Genomic DNA, 26554 nt, shown 5'->3' with positions numbered 1-26554 from the left:
TTAAAACAAACAACTAGTAATAATAATAATAGTAATATAACATATATATATATATTTGATGGCAACCAAAGTAGTAGCAAATAGTACTGCTGGGTATGTAGTATAGTATTGTTTAAACTATACTATATAATAATAGATACACAATTTGATTAATAGTTTCTCATTTCAGTCAAGCAGTATTTAGAGGAGATGGTATTAGAGTATATGGTTTGGATGCAGAGTTAGAGTTGAAAGCACAATCAAAGAGAGATCCACAATATGAAAAGGAGTTGGGTAAATGGATTGAAGGTGCTACTGGAATGAAATTAGAGTATCAAGATGATTTGATTGAATCGTTGCGAAGTGGTATTGTCCTATGTACACTGGTCAATATATTGTTGCCAGAGACCATTAAAAAGATTAATGTCAAACCAATACCTTTGATGCAAGTCGAAAATTTGACAATGTATCTAAAGGCGTGTTGGAAGATTGGTGTTCCCTCGTCTGACCTATTTGTCACATCGGACCTCTACCAGAAAAAGAATATTAATTCAGTGTTGCAGAATCTCGCGTCGTTGGCTAGAGCCTCACACAATTGTCCTGCTTACAAGGGTCCTTCTTTTGGTCTAAAACCATCGGTTGCACCACCCGTCAAGAAATGGGCTGAAATTAAAATCGGTCAACCCATCATGATCACTGATCTCGAAGCTGAAGGTTATGGTAGCAGTAATAATAGTAGTGCCAATACATCAATGAAGGACTTCTGTGTGTCGTGTGGTACCCAAAAATCATGTAACAAATGTGACCATGTTGATACTGAAATTATTACTTTTAAACAACAAGGTAAATACAATATAATAATAATAGTATATAGATTTCATGTTAATTAATATTTTAATTTTAGTTAAAGTATTGGAAAAAGAAAAAGAAGATTTGGTTGTGAAGATTGATAGATTATTAAATGATACGTCAAGTAGAAATGGAGTGTCTGACAAGGAGAAACAAGTGATGGAATCAAAGATTGATACATTGAATCAAATGATAAAAGATCAATCTTTTAAAGTTCAATCTTTACATGATACTATTGAAAGTCAAAAGAAACAATTTAATCTAAAAGAGGTTGAATTAAAATTGGTTATCGATAAACAAAAGTTATTATTGGATCAAAAGGAAATTGATTTAAATTCTTTAAAAAGAAATAGTACAAGTACAGTAGTAACACCAACTACAAATTCAACACAACCAACAACAACAACAACAACAACAACAGTAGAGTCAAATCCATTTAAAAGAAATACAGTACAATTTAATCAACCACCTGTACAAAATGCCAAATCAACATTTGGAGGTGTTGTAGTATCAACAACAAATGAATGTATTCATTGTAAACATAGTAATAGTAAATTGGCTAAATATTGTACATCTTGTGGTAAAGAATTGGTTGCCATTAAATCTCAAACAACAATACCAAATCAACTAAATATTAATAATCAACCAAATAACAATAATAATAATGTACCAACAAAAGAACAAATTATTGAATCAATTTGGTTTAAATCGTTAAACAAGGAAAAGGATGAATTGGGTGAAAGATTAAAATCAATGTTGGTATCAATGAAACAATATGAAGATACTGTTGCCAAGTTGAGTAGATCATTGGCCGATGAAAAACAATCCATGGATAAAAGAATACTGGAACAAAAACAAATCATTGATCAACAAGAAAGACAATTGCAATCAAAGGATAGAGAAATTAAACAATTTAATAATAATAATATTAATAATAACAAATCAACTACTCCTCCATTACCATCAACCAATAATGTTTCAGGATCATTTATTAGAGATGGTGAAAAAAGATTTACAGTTCAACTTAATACTGGTCTAAATAGAGGTGGTGCAGGTCCTGGTACATACAATAATAGAGATAGATCTGAAACTTCTCCACCACTATATTCAACCAATAACAATAATAACAACAACAATAATCTAGTTAGACCAACTTCACCTACTTTATTATCCTCTCCTTCTTCATCTACTTCTACAGGGGAGATTGAAAAATTAAAATTATTATTAAAACAAATGGAGAGTAATTTACAAGAAGAAAAGAATAAGAGTAAATTAAAGGATGCAACTATACAAACATTGGAACAAAAACTACAAACTATTCAGTCACGTCCAAGACCACGTAGGCCACTATATCCTAATGAACAGCCACAACAACCACAACAACATCATATTATGGTTGGTAGAAAGAGATTTAATACATTAACAGCCGATACATTGGATAATCGTTTGGTAGAGGATACGTTCAAATGTGTCAACAATATCCTATTTTCACGTCCCGTTGAATTTTACGAGGTTTCATCATTGAATGATTTGTTCAAGACTGAACAGGGTAGACGTCGTTTCTCACAGATCCTACATGTCACTTTGAAACAAGTACAAAATATTGTCTTGTCAGAGAGTTCATTTGAATTCCTACTCTACCTAGTCAATACCACACTTCAACAGATGGATATTAGCAAGGATACTGACAATATTACAGCCAAGATTATGTTGCATGCATCCAATAGTTTGTATCGAATTTGTGGTAATGGCGAGCAAGAATACATCAAAGACTATATCCGTAGTGCACAGGTATGGCAAAACATTCGATTGTGGGAGGACTACTTTTACGAACTGTTGGCCAAACGTCATCGTAAACGTTATGACAATGCAGTTGACAAGGTAGACAATGAAATTGTTTCCAATCTACTCAGTTACTTTGCCGTCAATATGGTTCATTTCCAAGTCCCACTTGCCACCATTCAAACATTCCTTACAGATCTCGCTAAATTTAATGGTCTTTCTCAATCTGAAGCAAATACAATTTTGGAATTTCTTAAACAATCTTCAAACAAACAAAAGGTCGGTGGTCGAGTAGGTGTAAATAATAATAGTAATAATAGTAATAATAATAATAATAATAATAATAATGATGTAAAAAATAATAATAATAATTCTGGGTTTTAGAAAGAAATAATTCTTCTATTCTCTCTCTCTCTCTCTCTACCATATTGTATTTAAAAAATAAAATATATATTTATAATTTAGCAAAAAAAAAAAAAAGGATATGTATTATCTTTTAGATATGATGATATCATCATATCTAAAAGATAATACTGAACAATCAGTGGGATGGCTACTCGATATACTTTTGAGCAACATTAAAAGAGAGAGTTATTGTTTAAATATCAAAGCAAAGTTTGATAAAGATACTTAGAATAAACTACTTTTGAGAGGAGACAACAAAATATATTAATCTAAATCTAATCAACCAATTAATAGAGTTGGCACAAAGAATATAATAGAAAAGCTCGTCCTCATGTCATTGAAATCTTACTAATGGCATTTCAAGATAGAGATACGAGAATCAAGATATCACCACAACTCTTAAAAAGAGTAAAAAAAGAGATACCAGAACATTTGAACCGATATTCACATGTTTGTTATCAATGCAAGGTATCAATCATCGATCTCTGTGAAAACATTCTTATGATCGCACATATTATGAAAAAAGATGGTGATGGTATGTCGTTGTAAACAAACACACATGGTTATGGATAATTAATTAAAAAAGATTTATCATTACTTTTTAATACAGGTGAATGGACTGAATTGATCGAATTTATACTCTATAATACCGATCACGAAATTTGTAGTCGTAGTTCAGACATTGCATTCATGCTATTGATTCTAGCCGATAAATTCAAGTTTGAAATGAAAAAGATCAATATCAACAGTGTAATATGTAATAGCTTGGAGGTGATGAATGGTTCCACTTGGGATTATGATCCAATTGTAGAGACCTTGTCTAACGATTCATATTTTAAATTTTTACTTCCAATACTTTATTCTTTACAAGGAGAGGCAAAGGTAGAAGCTTCAGTTGAATTTATTTCATTAGTCTCGTCGAAATTGGATAGCAACAAAATTAAACAAATGTTTTATGAAGAAAAGCTATTGGATATTCTTTTAACTGCAGTACAACGACCAATGGGATATTATCGAGATAGAGTTAGAGACTTTTCCGATATGTTAGAACCAATAGATGAAATTATTCGTCCACATTGTATGTACCAAACAAACATCATGAATAATTTATAAATATTAACTTTTTTAAATTAATAAATGTAGGATCCAGATTTATGTAAAATATTGGTCATGCCTATTGTACAATTATTAGAACCTCTTGGTGAAACAACTTATCCAGAAGATCATCAAGCAGTGTGTGATACTTTACATTCCATTTACTCAAAGATATCTGATAAGAAACTCGTATCACAATCCATTCAGCTACTATTCGATTACACATTGGTTGAATCAAATGCCAACCCTTACGACCTTACCCGGATCATTTCATTTTCAAAGGATATCCGCTATACCTCCCACTCTTGATGAAACATATTTATTCTCAGAATGATGGTATGTTCCCGAATAATAATAATGATAATATTCTTCTTCTTATTGGATGGGGACTTATTTCATAAACAATGCATTGAATAATGAAGAGGTGTTGGAAGGATTGAAGATAGATCTATCTTCAAATTTAAAAAATGAAGTTTGCAATGAATACGAAAAGAGAATAATATCTAGTCATATCATCATGATCTTTGCGTCATTGGGAAATTATAATTGTTTTTTTATGTTTGTTTTTTTTTCAAGAACCACCACTCCCAGGTTGAAGAAGATACCACCGACTTTGTGAGGTTTACGAATGAAGGGATGATCGGATTATCATTATTAAATAGAGAGATAAGAGAAAGAGAGAGATAGAGATGTTATTATCATTTAGATTAATAGTATCGTTATTGTTGCTCATCGGAGTGATTGTATCATGTGGTGTTGTTGCATCATCACCGTCATCATCGCACAACACAAGAATCAGAGTAGATGATCAACAACAAGAGTTTACTGAAGAGGATGATAGCACTAGTCAATGGTTCTCGATACTCGAATCATCAAACAAAATAGTATCTGGTAAATTTGTAAAGGGTTCATCTGCATCGGTAGGTAATTCAAATTTGAAAACAAAGAAGACATGTTTTGAGATAGAATTGTAGTATTGTTAACAATCATGTCTATCTCTATTTTATTTTATTTTATTTATATGTTTCTTAGGGATACTATAAAGATGATGTAATGAAAGATGGATGGGGAAAATTGTCGATTGAAACGGTCAGTGGAGACGACTCTGTCATCTTTGAGGCAGCAGGTTATCTCGAAGGTTACTTGACATGGCAACACATTTACAACTTTACCAACAACTATTATGCAGGTCAATTCAACACGACCAATCCCAAAGAGTTCCCTGCTTCGGTGTGGAACTATGTGATTGCAAACTATGAATGGACCGTTGCTCAGGTCAAGGCCAACCCATCGGACACGTACTGGCAACAGGTCAACAACTCGCTGCTGCAGCTTAATGGTCTGGTCGCTGGATACAACTCGGCTGCCGACGATGACAAGCAGTTCACGTTTATGGACTTTGTCATGGTCAACCTGATTGGGGATATTGGCGACATTGTGGCCGCTGTCAACGGCACCAACACTGAGTTTGCACCCATGTCACGTACAGACGTTGAAAAGTATATGGCAACAACCGGCAGATGCTCTGCGTTGGTCAAGGTGACACCCGACTTTTCCGATCTGTTTGTGGCACACACTACATGGGGTAGCTATTACAACATGCTGCGTATCTTTAAGCGTATCAAGATTGTGTCGTCCACAACACCCAATGGATACGAGTCGCTCTTTAGCAGCTACCCAGGTGTGCTCGTGTCAGACGATGACTTTTACATTTTAAAGCCGTCTCGATTGGTTGTCACCGAGACGACCAACTCGATCTTGAACATGACCATCTACAACCAGGTCAACACCCAGTGTTTGATGTACTGGCTGCGCAACCTTGTTGCCAACAGACTCGCCAACAGCGGTCAAGAGTGGACACAGCTATTTGAGCAGTACAACTCGGGCACCTACAACAACCAGTTTATGATTGTCGACTACAAGCTCTTTACCCCCTTCCAAGACCTACAACCCAATACACTGTGGATTATCGAGCAAATGCCCGGTGCTTGCGTGTCGGCTGATGTGACCAACTACCTTGCACTTGGATACTGGCCCTCTTACAACCGTCCATTCTTCCCCGAGGTATTTGAAGCTATGGGATACCCATGGTACCTCAACAAGTACGGCGACATCTTTTCCTACCAACTCAACCCACGTTCCAATATATTCCGTCGTGACCAGAGCTCTGTCTACTCGCTCACCGACATGCAGGCCATCATGACCTCCAACATGTATCGTGTCGATCCCTTCTCTGACGGGTATCCAGGTAATGCCATAGCCTCCCGGTATGACCTCGGTGGCGGCCCACCCATCCTGGACTGGTATTACAAGGGTGCCCACGGCGCCATCGACAGCAAGATCACATCCAGCTCGCTTGTTCCAAATCTCGAGTGTGTTGCAATCAGCGGTCCACCAGTCACTGGAGACTGTCCTCCATTCTCTTGGTCAAACGGATGGGAGAACATCCCTCACGATGGTCTTCCCAATACTTTTGATTTCCCTTGGGTTCCAATTAAATTATAAATAATTAAAACAAACAAAATTATTTATGTAAAAAGATGTATCCATTGGGTGTTGTAGATAGTTAGATTTTATTTCGGTCTCCAGCTTTATTAATTGATTCTGAGGCGGCACACCCAACCAATAATTCAAAACCCCTAAACTTTCGGAAAATAAATATTCATTTCATTATTTTATTTATGTATATTTATTTATTTGTAATATTGAATGTATTTATAAAAGTATGCAAGACAACAACAACAACTATGATGATGATAAAGATGTGTTTTGGGATGAATATGAAGATGATGAGGATAAAGATGTTGTAGTACCTAATGAATTTGTAAATGTTATCTTGGGAACCTATCGTTATGGATGTTCGAATCTAATCAAAGATCTGTGCACGGTTCAGACCCTTACAAAACAATAGAATACCTATTTTCTATGAGTTGTATTTCCTATCTCTTGATGACTCTATTAGAGGTGAATGGAAAAGATATTGAATCAGATCCATACACCTCGAGAATGCTTTATGAAAGTTCAATGGACATTATCAAGGGAAGAGAACAACAAAAGAATTTGAACAATGCAAATGGTACAGATGGAAATTATGTTTATAGTTATTTACCAATATTTGGTGGATCAATTCTATATGCTTTAAAAAATTATGTCAATGTTCAAGACCCTATCAACGTTGGACGAATTACCAAAGATCACATCTTTGCTGAGAAATTATATATTAACTCTAGAGAAAATCAGAAAAAATTTTGATGATTATGATATATTCAAAAAGATGAACAAGAACATTCCCAGGAATTTGTTGAAAACTACATATCGATTACCAACCAAGAAAAAATCATAACTGACAAACTATTCAAACAACAAATCGATACCATCCAGGAAATATTTCGTACAAATCGCTGGGTATATTAATAATCATCATTTGGAATTTGTAATTAAAATGAATTAATGTAATATAATAATATTACAAAGCATTAGTATAATATTATTAATTTTAATCTCATCTAAAACGAAAAGCTCATGGTGTTGATTCGTCTCTTGTCTATTTTTTTTTTTTTTTTTTTGATATCAATGTTTAAAATAAAAAACTTCTTCTTTTCATAACAAATTAATTTTTAACAATAGTTTTCTGTTTTTGTTGGCCTCGTTCGAGAAAAATAAATTGAAATTTAGAAAGGTAAAATTCCGAAAAAGGAAACTGTTGTTGTTTGGGACAACAAAAACATAAAAAACTTGAAAATATCTTAATTGGATGTTCGATTTTTTTTTTTAATAAAGGGACCCTCTCACGGTTCATTCATTATTCTTTTTTGCTGATTAATTATAACATACTTTTATATCATTCACTTTAATTGTATCATCAATCACATCCCTTTTAATTATAGCAATTTATAAAGAGATAATTAATTATATATATACATACACACACAGAAATGGAAGCAATCAAATCAATTTTACCTCATACAAAGTTATTCATCAACGGTCAATGGGTAGACCCAGTAGTCCCAAAGACTTTCAAGACTATCAATCCAACTGATGAATCTGTCATTTGTGAAATCTCTGAAGGTGATGCTGCTGATGTTGATTTGGTATGTAAACACATTATCAATCACGTGTCATTCATTCTCTCTTACTTACTCTTTTATATTCTTTTTCTATTCTTATCTATTATTATTATAGGCAGTTAAAGCAGCAAGAGAAGCATATGATACTGTATGGTCACAAACTACAGGTACTGAACGTGCTAGATTACTCTTTAAGCTTGCAGATTTGATCGAAAGAGATGCAGACAAGATTGCACGTCTCGAGACTATCGATATGGGTAAACCATTCCTCGTTGCAAAGAGAGACGACGTTGCAGAAGCTGCTGCTACTATCCGTTATTTTGCCGGTTGGGCAGACAAGCTCCACGGCAAGACTATCCCAGTTAGCAATGATTTGACCGTCATGACTCGTCATGAACCAATCGGTGTCGTAGGTTTAATCACTCCATGGAATTATCCATTCATGATTGCTGCGTATGTACAAAGATACAAAGAAAGATAAATATATATTTATTTATTTAATTAATTAATTAATTATTTTCTTTTTTTTAGATGGAAACTTGGACCATGTTTGGCAGCTGGTAATACATGTGTTTTCAAACAATCAGAACACACTCCACTTACTACATTGGTCATGTTTGAATTGATGCAAGAAGCTGGATTCCCAAAGGGAGTAGTCAACCTTGTCAATGGGTTTGGTCATACTGTCGGAAACGCCATGTCACACCACAATGATATCGACAAGATCTCTTTTACAGGTTCTACTCGTGTCGGTCGTTTAATTATGGTTGCCGCACAAGGTAACTTGAAAAAGGTTAGTCTTGAACTCGGTGGCAAGAGTCCAAACATTGTCTTTGCCGATGCCGATCTCTCCAAAGCCGTCACTGGTTCAGTCAATGCTTTGTTTTCAAATATGGGTCAATGCTGTTGTGCTGGCTCACGTCTCTTTGTCCACAACGACATTTACGACAAGTTTGTAGAAGAGTATGTTGCCAAGGTAAAGGAACTCAAGGTTGGATCACCATTTGAAGATGTCGACCAAGGACCATTGGCCTCCAAAGAGCACCACGACCGTGTATTGAGCTTCATCGAAGCTGGAAAGAAGGAAGGTGCCAAGTTGTTGGTTGGTGGTGGTGCCCATGGCGACAAGGGTTTCTTTGTCCAACCAACCGTCTTTGCCGACGTCAAGGACGACATGTGTATTTCAAAGGAAGAAATCTTTGGTCCTGTCGTATCCATTTTCAAGTTCTCAGACACTGACGAAGTCATCAAGCGTGCCAACAACACTACCTATGGTCTCGCTGCCGGCATTTGGACACAAAACATTTCAAAGGCTTTACAAGTCACCAAGAAGCTCAAGGCCGGTACCGTATGGGTCAACGAATACAACTATGTACACCACTTGATTCCATTTGGAGGTTACAAGCAATCTGGTTTTGGAAAGGATCTTTCAGAATATGCTCTCCAAGAATTCATCTCTGTCAAGGCTGTCACTATCAACCATTCCTCTTAAAATTACCATTTCTTTACACATTTGTAAATATTAAAATAAATATCAAAATATATAATATATATAACTTAGTCTCACAAAAAAATTGGGTACAGATTTTTAGGTCAAGAAAATATCTATTGTTGAACAACAATTATTTTTCATCTCAACAAAAACCACCGAGCCTCACATCACCTCACATCAAATGGTCCTATAACATAAAAGTATTCAACTATTATAATTTAATTATTATTACTTTTAATTATAAATACAAACCAAGAGATTTAGAAGATATTTATAGATTTAGAAGATATATACAGTAGTTTATAATTAGAATGTTTCAACAATATCAATTGTTGATATCACTGCTAGTGATACTAGTGAGTGGATATTGTTTGATTGTTGTTGATTCATTCAATTATACATCTAGTACATTGACACTCAAGAAATTGAATTTATTGTGTACAGACCTAGATATTGGATATATTAATGTAGAGACTGATAGACCAATATTTTCACACATGGATGTTGTGTGTCCCAACTTCACATGTCCAAATGTCGTTCAACCAGGTGGCATCGATTGCACATGTGATTATAGTGATCCTCTAGATTGCCCAAAATCACCATCAGGAAGCTCTTGTCCTCCATGTCCACTCACTCAAACACTTCTAAATGGAACTATCGCCACTGAATGCAACCCTGGTTACAACTGGACCACCGTTACAATTGGCAAGGAATACTATTTCGAATCGACTGGATCCATTGTCTATTTACGTCTCAAAGCCAATGCATCGATTTGTCAAGGACTTCGTTTCTACACTTCTCAAAAATATGGCGAAATCTCTGTCTATTCAGGAATACAAGAAAAGGGTTTTTATCGGGGTGCAAATAGAGGTGTATGATAATTTTAAAACAATAATTCTAAACAATATATTATAATCTAACTTTAATTCATTATTATTTTTTAAAAGTTATTACATCTAGGTTTTTGCCCTGGTGATTATTTTGGGTATGATTTTTGGACCAACAATACATATTTCATTCAAGTCACACCAAAATCCGAAAAGGTTGCATTTTCATTTATAGCCTACTCGGCAGAGGTACCAAAACAAGTGACCCAACCACCTTGTCAAAACACATCAAATCAGACTTGTATTTCAAACGGAGGAATCATCGAAAACAATGCTGCTCTATTGTATTATTATATGCCATTGACTGGTCCAAGCAAGCTCTCCATCAGATGTCCTAATATTTCTCCTGGAGCCCCACAACTTTATCTCTCCACAAGTACTCATTTCCCTTCTCAAAGTCTGAATGATTGGTACCAATACAACAATGGTATGTATATTTTTAGAACTGAAATTGGATGAATTGATTTGATTAAAATATTGACTTATTATTATTTATTTTTTTTAAAAAGGTGGTGATTCATATCTTACGATTAACATTTTTCAAGAAAAGTACCTGTTTGTCACAATTAGAAATTACTTTGAGTTTGATTATTCATGTACATTTACAACTCACACTGTACCCATCCTCCGTCCAATCACTCAAAACTATCCACTTGGAGCTTCCTATTTATTCTTCGATTCAACAGCCCTCAAGACAGAGAATGTGACCCTTCGCACTCATGAAATCTTTTTCAACTTTCCTCGTCAATCCCAAAACCCTCTTTGGCCAGTTCCAAATTTAATCCTCGATCAAGACTCACACATGGATTTTTTCCAAGATATCGACTATGACCAATTCGCAAGTGACAACCCTCCCAAACCAAATAACTTCCAAGCTGCTGTTATCTTGAAAATGGGTGCACGTGCATTTATCCCACTGGATTCTTTATTATCGGCACAACTTGCTCTCCGGGGAGATTTTGTTGATATAGACGGCAATCCTCTTTATTTGGATAAAGTTTCACTCAATGTGACCACTCCTCAATGTGAATACTCTGAATTGGATTCAATCAAGAGTCAGTTGGACCAACTCGAAAGTCAACTATTCACAGCGTCTGGATTCCAAGAAGTATCAAATATTCGATTTGCAATTGATATATTGACGGCTGAAGATACATGGGTTGGGTGTCAGGCATTGGCAGATAGTCTTTTGGAAACCAACACTGTCAATATCACTGCAAATGCAACTAAATGTCAATTTTCACCTTTTGACACCTCGTACTACACTGATCCTTGTTGTAGTCCAGAACAAAGTTTTTACCAGTGTTGTATTCCACATTTACAAGAGATACCACAAACCACTTATTCGGGTGTACAAAAAAGTCTAGTGGAAGATCAATGTTCATCACCAGACTGCACAGCCAGTATTCTTCAAGATTATTTCAATGCAACATCAACCATGGCAAGTGAATGTGAATTGACATATTCAAGTTTCTCAGATTACCAACTTGACATTTACACAACACTAAGAAATTGTAAGACTGCCTATGACATGATCGATTGTGACAATGACACAATGTGTGCACCATATCTTTGTGATTATTTTGCAAGAGAATGTCTTATACCACCAGAAATACAAGATAATCAATTTTTTAATGTATGTCAAAAAACAAAAATGAAGCAAAAAAGAAAAATATTAATAATCATCCTCGATCATTTTAGTGTGTAATGAATGGATTAAGTCCAAAAGTATTATATTATCTTCAATCAAGATATAATATTGCCTATGAAATCAATACTCCTCAATTTAATCTAGAATTGTTTAACAATTTCCAGGTTCCTGATTGTGCCACCTCTTCAAGAGGCTCAATTTTAAGAAAATGGTATTATTATCAACTATCTAATCCAGAAAAATTTTGTTATCCATCTCCAAAGTGCAAGGATGCCAGTTGTTTAACAGTCTCTGATGTTTGTTTCCAGTTTGAATCGGGATACCGGTTCTTTAGAGCTTCCAATGTAGGGATTTGCCCCATAGCTGGAATATGCTCAGACGAATCATGCCAACAAACATCTTTAAACAGCACTTGTCAAGTAGATTGCCTAAAACGTCCTAATTTCTGTGGCTATTCAAGAAACAATTTTACAAATATCAATTTTCAAGTGTTGGATCAATCAGAATGTCTGAACTCTAGTTCCAGTGTGTGCACCTTTGGCAGTCAATACATAACTGGAATATCTGAAGAGGAATGTGAAAATAAAGGCATTTGCTCTTCAGACTGTGGATACAAGTGCTCTGGTGGCTATACAGGATGCGTTCTGCCATTGATCAAAACCCAAACTGAATGCTTTGCACAAAGTGGATCATGGGCACCATCTATTTCCGTATGCGTTAAAGAGGATGCTACAATCCAAACATGCCAACTCATTCCCAATTCAGTATGGATCAACTGTTCAACCAAACCAGTATCCGAGTGTCACACAACCTTTGGAACGGGAAGTATTTGCTATGTGTCTGAGGTTAGTTGCCAAACCAAGCAAGAGTGTGAGAATTTTGGAGCGTGCTCAGACGAATACTATTTCAATCCTGTAAACACCCCAGACTACCCAGTTCTATTAGGTAAATGTGTACGTGGACATGGTAATTATGCTGGAATTGGTCAAGTGCCATCTTGTAGCTTTCAAACCGAGAATGATTCGCCAAAAGGATGTTTCAACTCTACTCCACAAGTATTCACCAAACAGGATTGTTTGGCACTCGGTCCTGAATATAAATGGTGGGCTGCAACAGTTGGTAAAGATGAATGTCTTGCACAGATGGGATGCAAGATCATCGATCAATCATCTTTTAACCTCCCAAACAACTTTAGATTCAATGAAATGAATCAAACTGCTTGTGAAGCTTGTCATGTTGACAAGAGTTATCATGAATGGACAAATATGTTTACTTGGGAACGCAACCGCTGGATCCCAGGTATTCCAATCAAACCTACTTGGATGAAACCACAATTCTTCAATTTGGGTATTGTCAAACCCTTACTCGATAATAGGTTATTCTCAAATGTCCTCGATGAAGCTTACCAAACCCATATATCCGATCTGCTAAGATCCTCTTCACTCTGTAGATTGGAACGTATTGAAGACAGTCTCCATTCAATTTCTTGCTCGTGTGGTGGACCTGGGGGAGCACAATGTTTCACAAGTAGTTCTTTGGTTCTTGGTCAAAGTTATCCATGTTCAAAAGAAGAATCTGAATTTAAATTCTCTTATGGAAAAATTATGTTCTCTAATTCTTCTGTACCACAAGCTTGTACCAATGTAGTTGTCTCTCAACTCTCCAAATTATTGTTCAAGTCATCACAAACCGAATCATTGTCTTCCAGCTTTGTATCGTACAAAAAGGTTGATAGTTTTGCAATCTATAATGACAATGATGCTGCTATTGGTGTATTGTTGACTGATGGTGTCAAATTACAATCTCCAGGTGTCGATCTATTCACAATTTGCTATTCATCACAATCGATCAGTCTCGAACATTCTTCATCCTATCCAATTCTCGATATTGTTGCTGAAATGGATCCAGAAAAAATAATGGTAGTATTGAATGTCGATATTTTCCAAACAACCGACCAAGTCACAAAAGAAAGCTACTATTGCTCAGAGATACCATCAATTGCCGAAACAGCCACATATTTCCTTGTTTCTCGTGTTGAAGATTATCAAGATTTAGAAAAGGAATTATTTGACAAAGAAGCAACTGGACTCTTATACACATTGGCAGCTATATTCATTTTCAATGCAGCATGGGGTGCATTACAATTGATTGTTTCAGCATTCAAGATTTACAAAAAGTTGGACGAACCAAGACTGATTCATGCTCTAACCATTTCAATCACTATATTTATGTTGAGTATGTAAAAAAAAAAAAAAATTAATATTAATAATTTAAATAATATTAACAATAATTATTATTATTTAGTTAGAGCAATTTATTTCTTTATATTACCAACTAAAATGATTAGTTCAGTTGGAGATTATATTTTGGTTGTATTACCTACGTTTATCTATTTCACATGTTTTACGATTATCATTGTCATTTGGTATATGCTTGTAAAGGCATACACTGGTTCATTCTTTAAACGAATTAGATTGATGATTACAACGATCAATGGTGTTCTATACGTGTTGTTTATCATCATTGTATTGGTATTCCACTTTACACAAAAAGAAGATAACAATGGTGATTGTGGTGGTCGTATTCCATTAGAACCAAGTACAACAACTCCACAAAGAGTCGTTTCAATTGTTTATGCAGTTGTACAAGCTGTTATATCATTGATTATCGGTTCAGCATTTGCATACCTTGGTTTGACACTCTTCTTTATGGTTCGAAATAGAAAGGTTGCTTTGAGTGAAGAAAAGAGAGGTGAACAACAAAAGAAGGTGTCGATGGTCACATTGGTCTGTTCGATTGGATTTATGCTTCATTGTGTGTTTGTATTGGTGTTGGTAGCTGCTGAACCAAGCAATATCGTATTCACATTTGTTGGTCTTTTAATCACCGAAATTGCACCAATCTTTGCACTCTTGTATGCCTACAAACAAGGAACTTTGTCAAGTATTAAACAAGTCATTGGAATGAAGAAATTAGGTTCCGCTTCAAGTTCAACAAATTCTAAAACTCCTTCTTCTTGAATAAATAAATAAATAAATAAATAAATAAATAAATAAATAAATAAATAAATAAATAAATAAATAAATAAATAAAGAAATAAATAAATATAATAACTTATTAAAACTCTCTTGGTATCTGTAAGATAAAAAAAATATTAAAAAAAATAAAATGTGATGTTCATTCTTGTGGTCAGTGCGATCATAATATTAATATCATAAGTTACTTTATTATTATTTGTATAGACCACATGTCGGCAATAACAAAAGAGATATTCTATGACAGAGATAGATAAGATATTTGGGGTGACTTTAGAAGTCGGAAAGTGTCTCGGTTTCAAAGAAGAAGAAAGATATAAATATCTATCTTTTGTTTTTCGCTCGATGTCTTTGATGACATTGTTCATCAATAGAATGCTCTCTCCACATCGTTATGTTTCACATATTTATAAGAACAGAGACGTGTAATGTGTAAGTGTTAACTGTAAGATATCGATATTATTACATTGGGATTAAAAGATCTAATAGCCTTCTCGTCTTTAATATTCATAGCATATAGGAAATGAAACGACTGTCTACACTGATATCACTGCTGTTCATACTGCTAGTGAGTGGATATTGTTTGATTGTTGTTGATTCATTCAATATCACATCTAGTACATTGACATATAAGAAATTGAATGTATTGGGTACAGACCTAGATATTGGATATATTAATGTAGAGACTGATAGACCAATATTTTCACACATGGATGTTGTGTGTCCCAACTTCACATGTCCAAATGTCGTTCAACCAGGTGGCATCGATTGCACATGTGATTATAGTGATCCTCTAGATTGCCCAAAATCACCATCGGGCAGCTCTTGTCCTCCATGTCCACTCACTCAAATACTTCAAAATGGAACTATCACCACTGAATGCAACCCTGGTTACAACTGGACCACTGTTACAATTGGCAAGGAATACTATTTCGAATCGACTGGATCCATTATCTATTTACGTCTCAAGGCCAATGCATCGATTTGTCAAGGACTTCGGTTCTACGCTTCTCAGAAACTTGGTAATATCAGATTATATGTAAACGACAATGCAACCAACGCAAATCGTAATGTTTATAGCAATGTATGTATTAATCAACACATATATATTAATTATATTAAATAATTATACATATTAATTGTTATTATTTTTATTTTTTATTTTTAGGCTTTACATCTTGGTCTATGTCCAAGTGATATTGGATTAAGTCGTGGTGTGTGGACCAACAATACTTATTTCGTTTCAATCAAACCTGAATCTGACAAGGTTGCATTTTCATTTATTGCCTACTCGGCAGAGGTACCAAAACAAGTGACCCAGCCACCATGTCCCAATACATCCATGAACCATACTTGTCTTCCCAATGGAGGATCCATTCAAAGCAATGCTGTCCAACAGTACTACTATATGCCCATTAATCGTACGACCAAGGTGGCTATGAGATGCCCTCTTTTAAATGAAAACATTCAAGTTTTTGCATCTCCAAATGTCTTTTACCCCTCTGCTTCAGCTTATGGTTGGTCTGTTTACAATTTTGGTAAGTGTCATATATGAAACAAATAATATTTTTTTTTATTTATATTAATCAATCAATCAATTATTATTTAAAATTTAGGCGGTGATGCATACCTTAGTATGACAACAAGCTCAACAATCTTTGTTGGTATTTTGAATTTCTTTAAGGCCAACTATACGTGCACATTTACAACTCACACTGTACCCATCCTCCGTCCAATCACTCAAAACTTTCCACTGGGAGCTTCCTATTTATTTTATGGAACCTCTGCTCTAAAGATAAAGGGAGAGATTTTCATATCATCCTTTTACTTTTTCAACTTTCCTCGACAATCCCAAAACCCACTTTGGCCAATCCCCAGATCACTCAAAGAGGAAGACAAGCACATTAGCTTTTTCGAAAACATCGACTATGACCAATTCGCATTTGACAACCCTCCCAAACCAAATAGCTTCCAGTCAGCTATTATCATCAAAAAGGGGTCTCAAGTCTACCTGCCATTACAATCTTTATTATCGGCACAACTCGTACTACTCGGTTACTTGGTCGACAGTGACGGTAACCCATTGTTGAACGAGGCACTTGACTTGAATGTCACAACACCAGAATGTGAATACTCTGAATTGGATTCAATCAAGATTCAATTAGATCAACTTGAAAGTCAACTATTCACAGCATCTGGATTCCAAGAAGTATCAAATATTCGATTTGCAATTGATATATTGACGGCTGAAGACACCTGGGTTGGATGTCAGGCATTAGCAGATAGTCTTTTGGAAACCAACACTGTCAATATCACTGCAAATGCAACTAAATGTCAATATTCATCGTTGGATAATCGATACTACACTGATCCTTGCTGTAGTCCAGAACAAAATTATTTCCAATGTTGTATTCCACATTTACAAGAGATACCACAAACCACTTATTCGGGTGTACAAAAAAGTCTAGTGGAAGATCAATGTTCATCACCAGACTGCACAGCCAGTATTCTTCAAGATTATTTCAATGCAACATCAACCATGGCAAGTGAATGTGAATTGACCTATTCAAGTTTCTCAGATTACCAACTTGACATTTACACAACACTAAGAAATTGTCGAACTGCCTATGACATGATCGATTGTGATAATGACACAATGTGTGCACCATATATATGTGATTATTATACAAGACAATGTCAAGTACCACCAGAAATACAAGATAATCAATTTTTTAATGTATGTCAAAAAACAAACAAAAAAGAAAAAAGAAATATGAAAAAAAGAAATATTAATCCTAACTTCTAATCATCCTCGATCATTTTAGTGTGTAATGAATGGATTAAGTCCAAAAGTATTATATTATCTTCAATCAAGATATAATATTGCTTATGAAATCAATACTCCTCAATTTAATCAAGAATTGTTTAGCAATTTTGTTGATAATGATTGCACTAGTAGTACAGGTGGCCTACTTTATCGAAAATACTACAAATGGATAACAAACTCTGATGTTTGTTACCCAGCCACCAGGTGTTATGATGCCAGTTGTTTAACAGTCTCTGATGTTTGTTACCAACTGGAAACGGGATTCAGTTTTGTAGAAACCGATTTTGTCGACCTATGTCCCGAGATTGGTGTGTGCTCTGATCAATCATGTCAACATAACACTCATAACAGCACCTGTCACACAGATTGCTTGGCTCGACCAAATTTCTGTGGGTATTGCAGAAACAACAACTCTGTTTGCTACAGTATTAGACAACTTGATGAAGCACAGTGTAATGCAACTGACACTATATGTGCCGTCTCTGGACAATACGGAATTGGATATACCGACGAGGAGTGTAAAAGTATTGGAATTTGTTCTTCATACTGTGGATACCAGTGTTCTGGTGTATACACAGGATGTGTTCTGCCATTAGTTGAAACCCAAACCGACTGCTCGGCACAAAGTGGAGTGTGGTCTGCTTCCTATTCATTGTGTACCAGGCCAGATGTAACGGCAATCCAAACATGTCAACTCATTACCAATGCAGTGTGGACCAACTGCTCAACCAAACCAGTATCCGAGTGTTATGCAAACTTTGGATCGATGAGTATTTGCTCTGTGGCTCCCATAAATTGTCAAAACAAGCAAGAGTGTGAGAATTATGGAGCGTGTTCGGATGAATTCTATTTCAATCCTATCAACACCCCCAACTACCCAGTTCTTTATGGCAAATGTGTACGCGGACACGATTATTATTCTGGAATCATGTGGCAACCATCTTGTAACTATCCAAACGAGCATGATTCTCCAAAAGGATGTTTCAACTCTACTCCACAAGTCCTCACTGAACAAGCTTGTTTGGCACTCGGTCCTGAATATAAATGGTGGGCTGCAACAATTGGTAAAGATGAATGTCTTGCACAGATGGGTTGTAAAATCATCGATCAATCACCTTATAACCTCCCAAACAACTTTAGATTCAATGAAATGAATCAAACTGCTTGTGAAGCATGTCGCGTCGACCAGAGTTATCACGAATGGACAAATATGTTTACTTGGAAACCCAACCACTGGATTCCAGGTATTCCAATCAAACCTACTTGGATGAAACCACAATTCCAACAGTTGGGTTTCCTAAAACCAGTACTTGACAATATGTTATTCTCAAATGTCCTCGATGAAGCTTACCAAACCCATATATCCGATCTGCTAAGATCCTCTTCACTGTGTCGTATGGAACGTATTGAAGACAGTCTCCATTCAATTTCTTGCTCGTGTGGTGGACCTGGGGGAGCACAATGTTTCACAAGTAGTTCTTTGGTTCTTGGTCAAAGTTATCCATGTTCAAAAGAAGAATCTGAATTTAAATTCTCTTATGGAAAAATTATGTTCTCTAATTCTTCTGTACCACAAGCTTGTACCAATGTAGTTGTCTCTCAACTCTCCAAATTATTATTCAAGTCATCACAAACCGAATCATTGTCTTCCAACTTTGTATCTTACAAAAAGGTTGATAGTTTTGCAATCTATAATGACAATGATGCTGCTATTGGTGTATTGTTGACTGATGGTGTCAAATTACATTCACCAGGTGTCGATCTATTCACAATTTGCTATTCGTCAGAGTCGGTCGATCTTGAACATTCTTCATCCTATCCAATTCTCGATATTGCTGTTGAAATTCAAGAAGATGAAACATCGTCCAATCCACACCATACATCTCAATCAATGGTTATTTTGAATGTCAATATTTTCCAAACAACCGACCCAATCACCCAAGAAAGTTATTATTGTTCAGAAATACCATCAATTGCTGAAACAGCCACATATTTCCTTGTTTCTCGTGTTGAAGATTATCAAGATTTAGAAAAGGAATTATTTGACAAGGAAGCAACTGGACTCTTATACACATTGGCAGCTATATTCCTTTTCAATGCAGCATGGGGTGCATTACAATTGATTGTTTCAGCATTCAAGATTTACAAAAAGTTGGACGAACCAAGATTAATTCATGCTCTAACCATTTCAATCACTATATTTATGTTGAGTATGTAAATTAATTTAAAAAATATTAATAATAATAATGTATAGTCTATTAATCATATTTTACTTATTTATTTTAATAGTTAGAGCAATTTATTTCTTTATATTACCAACTAAAATGATTAGTTCAGTTGGAGATTATATTTTGGTTGTATTACCTACGTTTATCTATTTCACATGTTTTACGATTATCATTGTCATTTGGTATATGCTTGTAAAGGCATACACTGGTTCATTCTTTAAACGAATTAGATTGATGATTACAACGATCAATGGTGTTCTATACGTGTTGTTTATCATCATTGTATTGGTATTCCACTTTACACAAAAAGAAGATAACAATGGTGATTGTGGTGGTCGTATTCCATTAGAACCAAGTACAACAACTCCACAAAGAGTCGTTTCAATTGTTTATGCAGTTGTACAAGCTGTTATATCATTGATTATCGGTTCAGCATTTGCATACCTTGGTTTGACACTCTTCTTTATGGTTCGAAATAGAAAGGTTGCTTTGAGTGAAGAAAAGAGAGGTGAACAACAAAAGAAGGTGTCGATGGTCACATTGGTCTGTTCGATTGGATTTATGCTTCATTGTGTGTTTGTATTGGTGTTGGTAGCTGCTGAACCAAGCAATATCGTATTCACATTTGTTGGTCTTTTAATCACCGAAATTGCACCAATCTTTGCACTCTTGTATGCTTACAAACAAGGAACTTTGTCGAGTATTAAACAAGTCATTGGAATGAAGAAATTAGGTTCCGCTTCAAGTTCGACCAATTCTAAAACTCCTTCTTCAGGTTAATAGAAATTAATAAATAAATAAATTAAGAAATAAATATTAATATTTCATCATCAAAAAAAAAGAGACAAACTTTAGATTGTATATTTTAAATTTAATCATTGGTTGTTACATTCATTAATGTCATCATTATCTCGATACAAGATAGTATGTGAATACATTGGACAAACATACACAGGTTGGCAAAGACTATCTATTTCAAAGACTTCTACAACAACAACAACAACAACAATTGATGGGTCACCTGTGAATGATTCAACAAAAAAACAAGAATATAAATATAAATACAACAAATACAACAAATACAATAAATATAGAGATGAAGAGGAACTAGATGATGAAAAGAAAGTAGGACCAAGAGAGAATGGAAGATCAATACAATATGCAATTGAACATGGATTATCACATATTATGCGACAAAGAATACAAATTGTCGGGTCGAGTAGAACAGACTCGGGAGTCAACTCACTCTGTCAGGTGGCACATTGCGATCTACCTAATCAACGATACGACAAGAAAGGAACGATCGAACAAGAACAACTCACACCATCCATCATCAAGATTGCATTGAATCAACAACTCAAGAGACACAATCACGACATTCGTATTGTATCGGTCGAAAAGGTAGACAATGAGTTTCACTCTCGTTACAATGCCACCTCTCGCACCTACCTCTACAAGATCATGACAGGAGTACGCCCAACAGAAGTCCCACTCGAGCTCAAGAACAAGGTGTGGCCCATCTGGGAGACACTAGATATTGATCAAATGAAAGAGACTGCATCATTTTTACAAGGTCTACACGACTTTGATAGTCTTCGTAGTGCAAAGTGTCAAGCAAAGTCACCAATACGATCCATATCTCATATTAAAATAATAGATCTACCTCTACCTGATATTTGGAGGTATAATAATGATGATTCGACTCCACCGTATGTATCATTGTAACAAATAATATTAATTTATTATCTAGAAACTAATGATGATTTTAATAATAATAGGAAAATACAATACATTGGATTAGAAATTAAAGGTAGATCATTTCTACATAATCAAGTTAGGATCATGTCATCGTGTTTGGCAGAGATTGGAAGGGGTCATATGACACTCGACAATTTAAAAGAGATTATGAAGGGTAGAGATAGAACACTTGCACCAGCAACGGCGCCAGCCTATCCTCTAACACTTGTCAAAGTATCATATGGTGAAAACATTGAAATTGATGATACCCAAACTATCAGATTACAACAATTACTTGATGAAAGAAAGGAATTTGAATTAAATAATAATAATATTAATAATAATAATAATAATAATAATAATGACCAAAAAGATAATAAGAAAAGTACTACTAATTCCCCTGGTTTAATCGATAGACTATTAACTTTACTAAAAAAATAAATAAACGATCAGAAGTGTCTTTTACACCTCGAAAAATTGTTAAATTAATTAATTGATGGTTCATTTGGTCGGCTTTTTGAAGGGCTTTGCTTAGCTCCATTTCGTTTTGGGATGACACCATCAGAGCCGATTAAAAAAAAAATTAAACATCATCAACGATGCAGTCGAACCATGGTGGAGATAGTGCTTGATCATATTAGTGACACGACATTGTTATACACTCACACACACACACACGAATACACACAAATAAATATCTGTTAAAATTGATATTAGTTAGTTTTATCAGTTTGTTAGAGGCAGCATAAACAAAGAATTGAATCATTATCAAATTCAAATATAGTACAACAGTATATAGTATTATTTAACAAATATAGTTAACAATGTCATCAACAACTACTGCTTCGACTACATCAAATAACAATAGTGGAATGTCATTACAACATTTCATAAAGTGTGGTTTAGGAGGTGCATTGGGATGCTCGTTTACTCACATTGTAGTCATTCCATTGGATGTCGTCAAGACTCGTCTTCAAACTGACCCGGTCAAGTACAACAGAGGTATGGTTGAAGGAATGAAGACTATTATCAAGGAAGAGGGTTCTGGTATGCTCTTGACAGGTTTTGGTGCTACTGGTGTAAGTAGTTTGAAATTTGACAATGTTCTAATCATATGATTGACTGACAAATGATCATTTGTTTAATTCAAATTGTTTAGTTTGGTTATGCTGTTCAAGGTTTCTTCAAGTTTGGTTTATATGAGTTATTCAAAAAGAAGGCATCGGGACTTTTCACTGCCGAAGAAGCCTCCACCTACAGAATCCCCATCTACATTGCTTCATCAGCAGCTGCTGAAATCATTGGTGATATTGCACTCTGTCCATTTGAAGCAGCCCGTATCAGACAAGTATCTGATCCAAAGTTTGCTTCATCCATGACAATGGCACTTTCAAAGATTCATCAAGCTGAAGGTTTCAAGGGGTAAGCAAAGTAATATATATATGAACCAATCCATTATAATATTAATATGATTCATTTGTTTGTTTGATTATAGTTTATACAAAGGTTTAACACCAATTATTTTAAAACAAGTTCCATATACTGTATCTCAATTTGTTACATATGAATTAACAAATGAATATCTCTACAAGTATTTACGTCAAAAGCATGGTATTGAAAAGAAGAATCTTAGCGATCTCCAACAATTTGGTATCATTTTATCAACTGGTGCTGTGTCTGGTGTTGTTGCTTCGATTGCTTCACATCCAGCCGATACCATTCTCTCCAAGATTAACCAAGAAAAGACAGATGGTGGTGTTACCAAAGCAATTGGTAACATTGTCAAGCGTTTAGGTGTCAGGGGTTTATTCTTGGGTGTTGAAGCCAGATGTGTAATGGTTACTACCCTAGTCACAATTCAATTTATGATTTATGATGGTATTAAATTATTAACAAAGTAGAAAAGAAATAATAAGAAATAATATTAATAATTAAAAAGTATCAAAATTTACGTTCCGCCCCTCTCTAATCTCCCTAACATTTTTCCAAAAGGGTTAATCCATGTTCACTATGATTGAAGTCCAATCTATATAATAACAATTAATAAAAAAACAATAGTGATAATATTACTACGCCAATACTTTTTTTGTTTTGTTTTGTTTTGAGAGTAAGAGAGAAAAATAACAATTTTATAAATAATCTTTTATTGATTCTATGATCTATAGTTTTAAATGAATGATTATTGTGTTTCAGTCCAGGGCTGAAATGTATATAGTTTTTTTTTTTGTTTGTTTTGTTTGATTGTAAATGTTGTTGTGGAATTGTTATTTGAGTTATTGGATTATTGGATTAAAGGAGAGGTAGGATCAACATTATCATTAAAACCATCGTCATCATCATCGAAATGATTCATATGGTTATTATTGTTATTGTTGTTGTTGTTATTATTGAAATGCATACTGAGATCATCCATATTAATACCAGTACTTGGATTTTGACTCTCACTCGATAGAGAATCAATTTGTACTGTAGTTGTCAAGTTGTTTGATGAACTGTCGCCAGTATTAACTCTACCAGTCTTTCTTTTTTGTAAAATTTGTGCTTCTTGTTGTTGTTCCTCGGAGGATTGGTTGACCAATTTCTCAAAGATTTCGACAGCCTCTGTTGCCAAGGGTGGTACCTGTTTTCTAAACCATCGCTTAAAGTACTTTTCGTCACAGTTTTGATAGAGCGACGTTTTTTCCTTTGCCTTTGACTTTTTGTTCATCACACGGGTGATATTATCAAGACTTTGATCAGACGATGCAGTCTTGATGCCCAAAACCTTGAGGATTGGGTATGTACCAATACCAAAGACAAAAAGTGTAAAGATAACAATCAACAAGGTGTCGGTGAGAATGTAATGTGCATAGGGTGATCTGTAATCGAGACTGAGTGAAAAGGAAATTGCACCTCTTAACCCTGCCACCCAAATAGCTGCTTGAATTGGCAATTCAATCTTGTTTTTTAAAAATTTGTTTAAAACAAAACAAATTGAAAATACTGCAATTGCTCTTGATAAACATGTGAAAAACTAAACAAATAAAAAGTAAAATTAATAAATTAAAATTAAATAATTCTTTTTGTTTGTCTTTTTTAACATACAATACTCCAAGTTAATAAACCTGCATGGAAAGAAAAACTATGGAAAGAACTTGAAATACCAATATAAATAAATACAGAAGTTTCACAAATAAAGGCGGCAGTTCTAAATAATTGTCTCGATGTCAACTTGGTGTAGGGTGATAAACTGTAGCTACCATATTGATTAAATGTGATACCACAAAAGAATACTGCCAAAATACCAGAAATCTCTAGTGAATTGGCCAATACATATGACATGTAAGAAAACATAATCATAAATATAGTCTCTAATGCTGGGAATCTACCAATATTTATATATTTTAACATCTAAAAAAAAAAAAATTAAAAATGATTAGATATATATAACTTTTAAATTATTATTATTATTTAATATTTTTACCAATGATAATAAAATTGCCATTGCAACACCTAAACCAACACTACCAAGTGCAATTAAAAGGAAATCGATAATATAAAACCAAATTTTACTTGGTTCAAAAATGGAGACTGTTCGATACAACATGATAGCGGTGGCATCATTCAAGATACTTTCACCCAAAACCAACATGTATAGAGTGGGATCGACATTGAGGGCTTGGAAGATGGCCAATGTTGCCACTGGATCTGTCGATGAAATGATGGCTCCAAAGATAAAGGAATCTTGAGCTGGTAAATAAAGAGACCATCCAAGTTTACCAACAAGATATATTCCTCCACCAGTAATAAAAAATGATATAAGTGTACCTAAAACTGCAAAACAAACAATTGGTACAAAATGTTTGAAAAAATCAGTCTACAAAACAAAATAATAAATAAAATATATATAAGTACTTATAATTATTTCATTAATTAAATTGTTTGTTGTTTAAATACCTTTGGTAAAGAGAAACCAGTTTCAAAAATGATACAAGGTAAAATAAATAAAAAGAACTTTTCTGGGTCAAATGTGACTACGTGGTGAACCAAATCACTATTGGTATTTCTAACGACGACACCAATGATGATTCCATATAAAACAATGACGATTGACTCTGGGATGAATGGTATTTTAAGGGAGACTGTAATGTAGACCACCAATACTGCACCAGTAAGCATGATCAAGAATAATAAAACAACAATATTTGCATCTTGTTGGTTTTCTTGAATCTCTTTTTCAGTTGAAGAATCGTCAAGGGAAGCAGAAGAAGAAGATGAACCAGATGAATCGGATGATTGATTTGTCAATTCATTGGTTGATTTTGGTATTAGCCATGAACTTGTCGAAACTGATCTTCCTCCCCTTCTAGCATCCGACGTATCAACATTAAATGTTAATACAACCAAGATGATTAAAGTAATGATTGATAGGATTGAGATATTTCTAAAGAATCCATTCTTTCTTGGTTTCATTGTTGTTGTTGTGTTTTTTCCTTTCTATGAATTAAATGAATAGAATATGTATATATATAATATATTAA

The 26554-nt window shown here is 34.6% G+C and overlaps 8 protein-coding genes across 8 annotated transcripts; 7 read left to right on the top strand and 1 right to left on the bottom strand.

Annotated features, from left to right (window-relative positions):
* Nucleotides 1-58: 58 nt before the first annotated feature.
* DFA_06163 (uncharacterized protein) lies at nucleotides 59-6615 on the top strand (the record flags this gene model as incomplete). Its single annotated transcript, XM_004361819.1, has 8 exons — nucleotides 59-93; nucleotides 170-822; nucleotides 884-2961; nucleotides 3310-3550; nucleotides 3626-4097; nucleotides 4817-5030; nucleotides 5143-5728; nucleotides 6053-6615. The coding sequence occupies 8 exons, from the start codon at nucleotides 59-61 to the stop codon at nucleotides 6613-6615; spliced, it is 4842 nt and encodes a 1613-aa protein (XP_004361876.1).
* Nucleotides 6616-6835: 220 nt separating this feature from the next.
* On the top strand, nucleotides 6836-7362 carry DFA_06162 (uncharacterized protein; the record flags this gene model as incomplete). The annotated part of the gene is made up of 2 exons (XM_004361818.1): nucleotides 6836-6934; nucleotides 7075-7362. The coding sequence occupies 2 exons, from the start codon at nucleotides 6836-6838 to the stop codon at nucleotides 7360-7362; spliced, it is 387 nt and encodes a 128-aa protein (XP_004361875.1).
* A 683-nt stretch (nucleotides 7363-8045) lies between these two features.
* Nucleotides 8046-9669, top strand: hydA (aldehyde dehydrogenase; the record flags this gene model as incomplete). Its single annotated transcript, XM_004361817.1, has 3 exons — nucleotides 8046-8201; nucleotides 8293-8630; nucleotides 8709-9669. The coding sequence occupies 3 exons, from the start codon at nucleotides 8046-8048 to the stop codon at nucleotides 9667-9669; spliced, it is 1455 nt and encodes a 484-aa protein (XP_004361874.1).
* Nucleotides 9670-9980: 311 nt separating this feature from the next.
* Nucleotides 9981-15227, top strand: DFA_06160 (uncharacterized protein; the record flags this gene model as incomplete). The annotated part of the gene is made up of 6 exons (XM_004361816.1): nucleotides 9981-10000; nucleotides 10076-10541; nucleotides 10617-10983; nucleotides 11066-12192; nucleotides 12258-14442; nucleotides 14512-15227. 6 exons carry the CDS (start codon nucleotides 9981-9983, stop codon nucleotides 15225-15227), a joined length of 4881 nt encoding a protein of 1626 aa, XP_004361873.1.
* A 255-nt stretch (nucleotides 15228-15482) lies between these two features.
* On the top strand, nucleotides 15483-21077 carry DFA_06159 (putative transmembrane protein; the record flags this gene model as incomplete). The annotated part of the gene is made up of 7 exons (XM_004361815.1): nucleotides 15483-15665; nucleotides 15756-15823; nucleotides 15861-16326; nucleotides 16411-16780; nucleotides 16859-17979; nucleotides 18068-20279; nucleotides 20359-21077. The coding sequence occupies 7 exons, from the start codon at nucleotides 15483-15485 to the stop codon at nucleotides 21075-21077; spliced, it is 5139 nt and encodes a 1712-aa protein (XP_004361872.1).
* A 117-nt stretch (nucleotides 21078-21194) lies between these two features.
* DFA_06158 (uncharacterized protein) lies at nucleotides 21195-22475 on the top strand (the record flags this gene model as incomplete). The annotated part of the gene is made up of 2 exons (XM_004361814.1): nucleotides 21195-22006; nucleotides 22076-22475. 2 exons carry the CDS (start codon nucleotides 21195-21197, stop codon nucleotides 22473-22475), a joined length of 1212 nt encoding a protein of 403 aa, XP_004361871.1.
* A 383-nt stretch (nucleotides 22476-22858) lies between these two features.
* DFA_06157 (mitochondrial substrate carrier family protein) lies at nucleotides 22859-23935 on the top strand (the record flags this gene model as incomplete). The annotated part of the gene is made up of 3 exons (XM_004361813.1): nucleotides 22859-23113; nucleotides 23194-23456; nucleotides 23530-23935. 3 exons carry the CDS (start codon nucleotides 22859-22861, stop codon nucleotides 23933-23935), a joined length of 924 nt encoding a protein of 307 aa, XP_004361870.1.
* A 380-nt stretch (nucleotides 23936-24315) lies between these two features.
* nhe1 (Na-H exchanger) lies at nucleotides 24316-26486 on the bottom strand (the record flags this gene model as incomplete). Its single annotated transcript, XM_004361812.1, has 4 exons — nucleotides 24316-25047; nucleotides 25119-25424; nucleotides 25498-25890; nucleotides 25971-26486. 4 exons carry the CDS (start codon nucleotides 26484-26486, stop codon nucleotides 24316-24318), a joined length of 1947 nt encoding a protein of 648 aa, XP_004361869.1.
* Between the last annotated feature and the right edge of the window lie 68 nt (nucleotides 26487-26554).

This window comes from Cavenderia fasciculata, assembly GCF_000203815.1.
Source record: "Cavenderia fasciculata unplaced genomic scaffold Scf_Dfasci-G-p-12c09.r1-3, whole genome shotgun sequence".
NCBI classification, from domain to species: Eukaryota; Evosea; class Eumycetozoa; order Acytosteliales; family Cavenderiaceae; genus Cavenderia; species Cavenderia fasciculata.
This window is presented reverse-complemented; position numbering and strand designations above follow the sequence as displayed.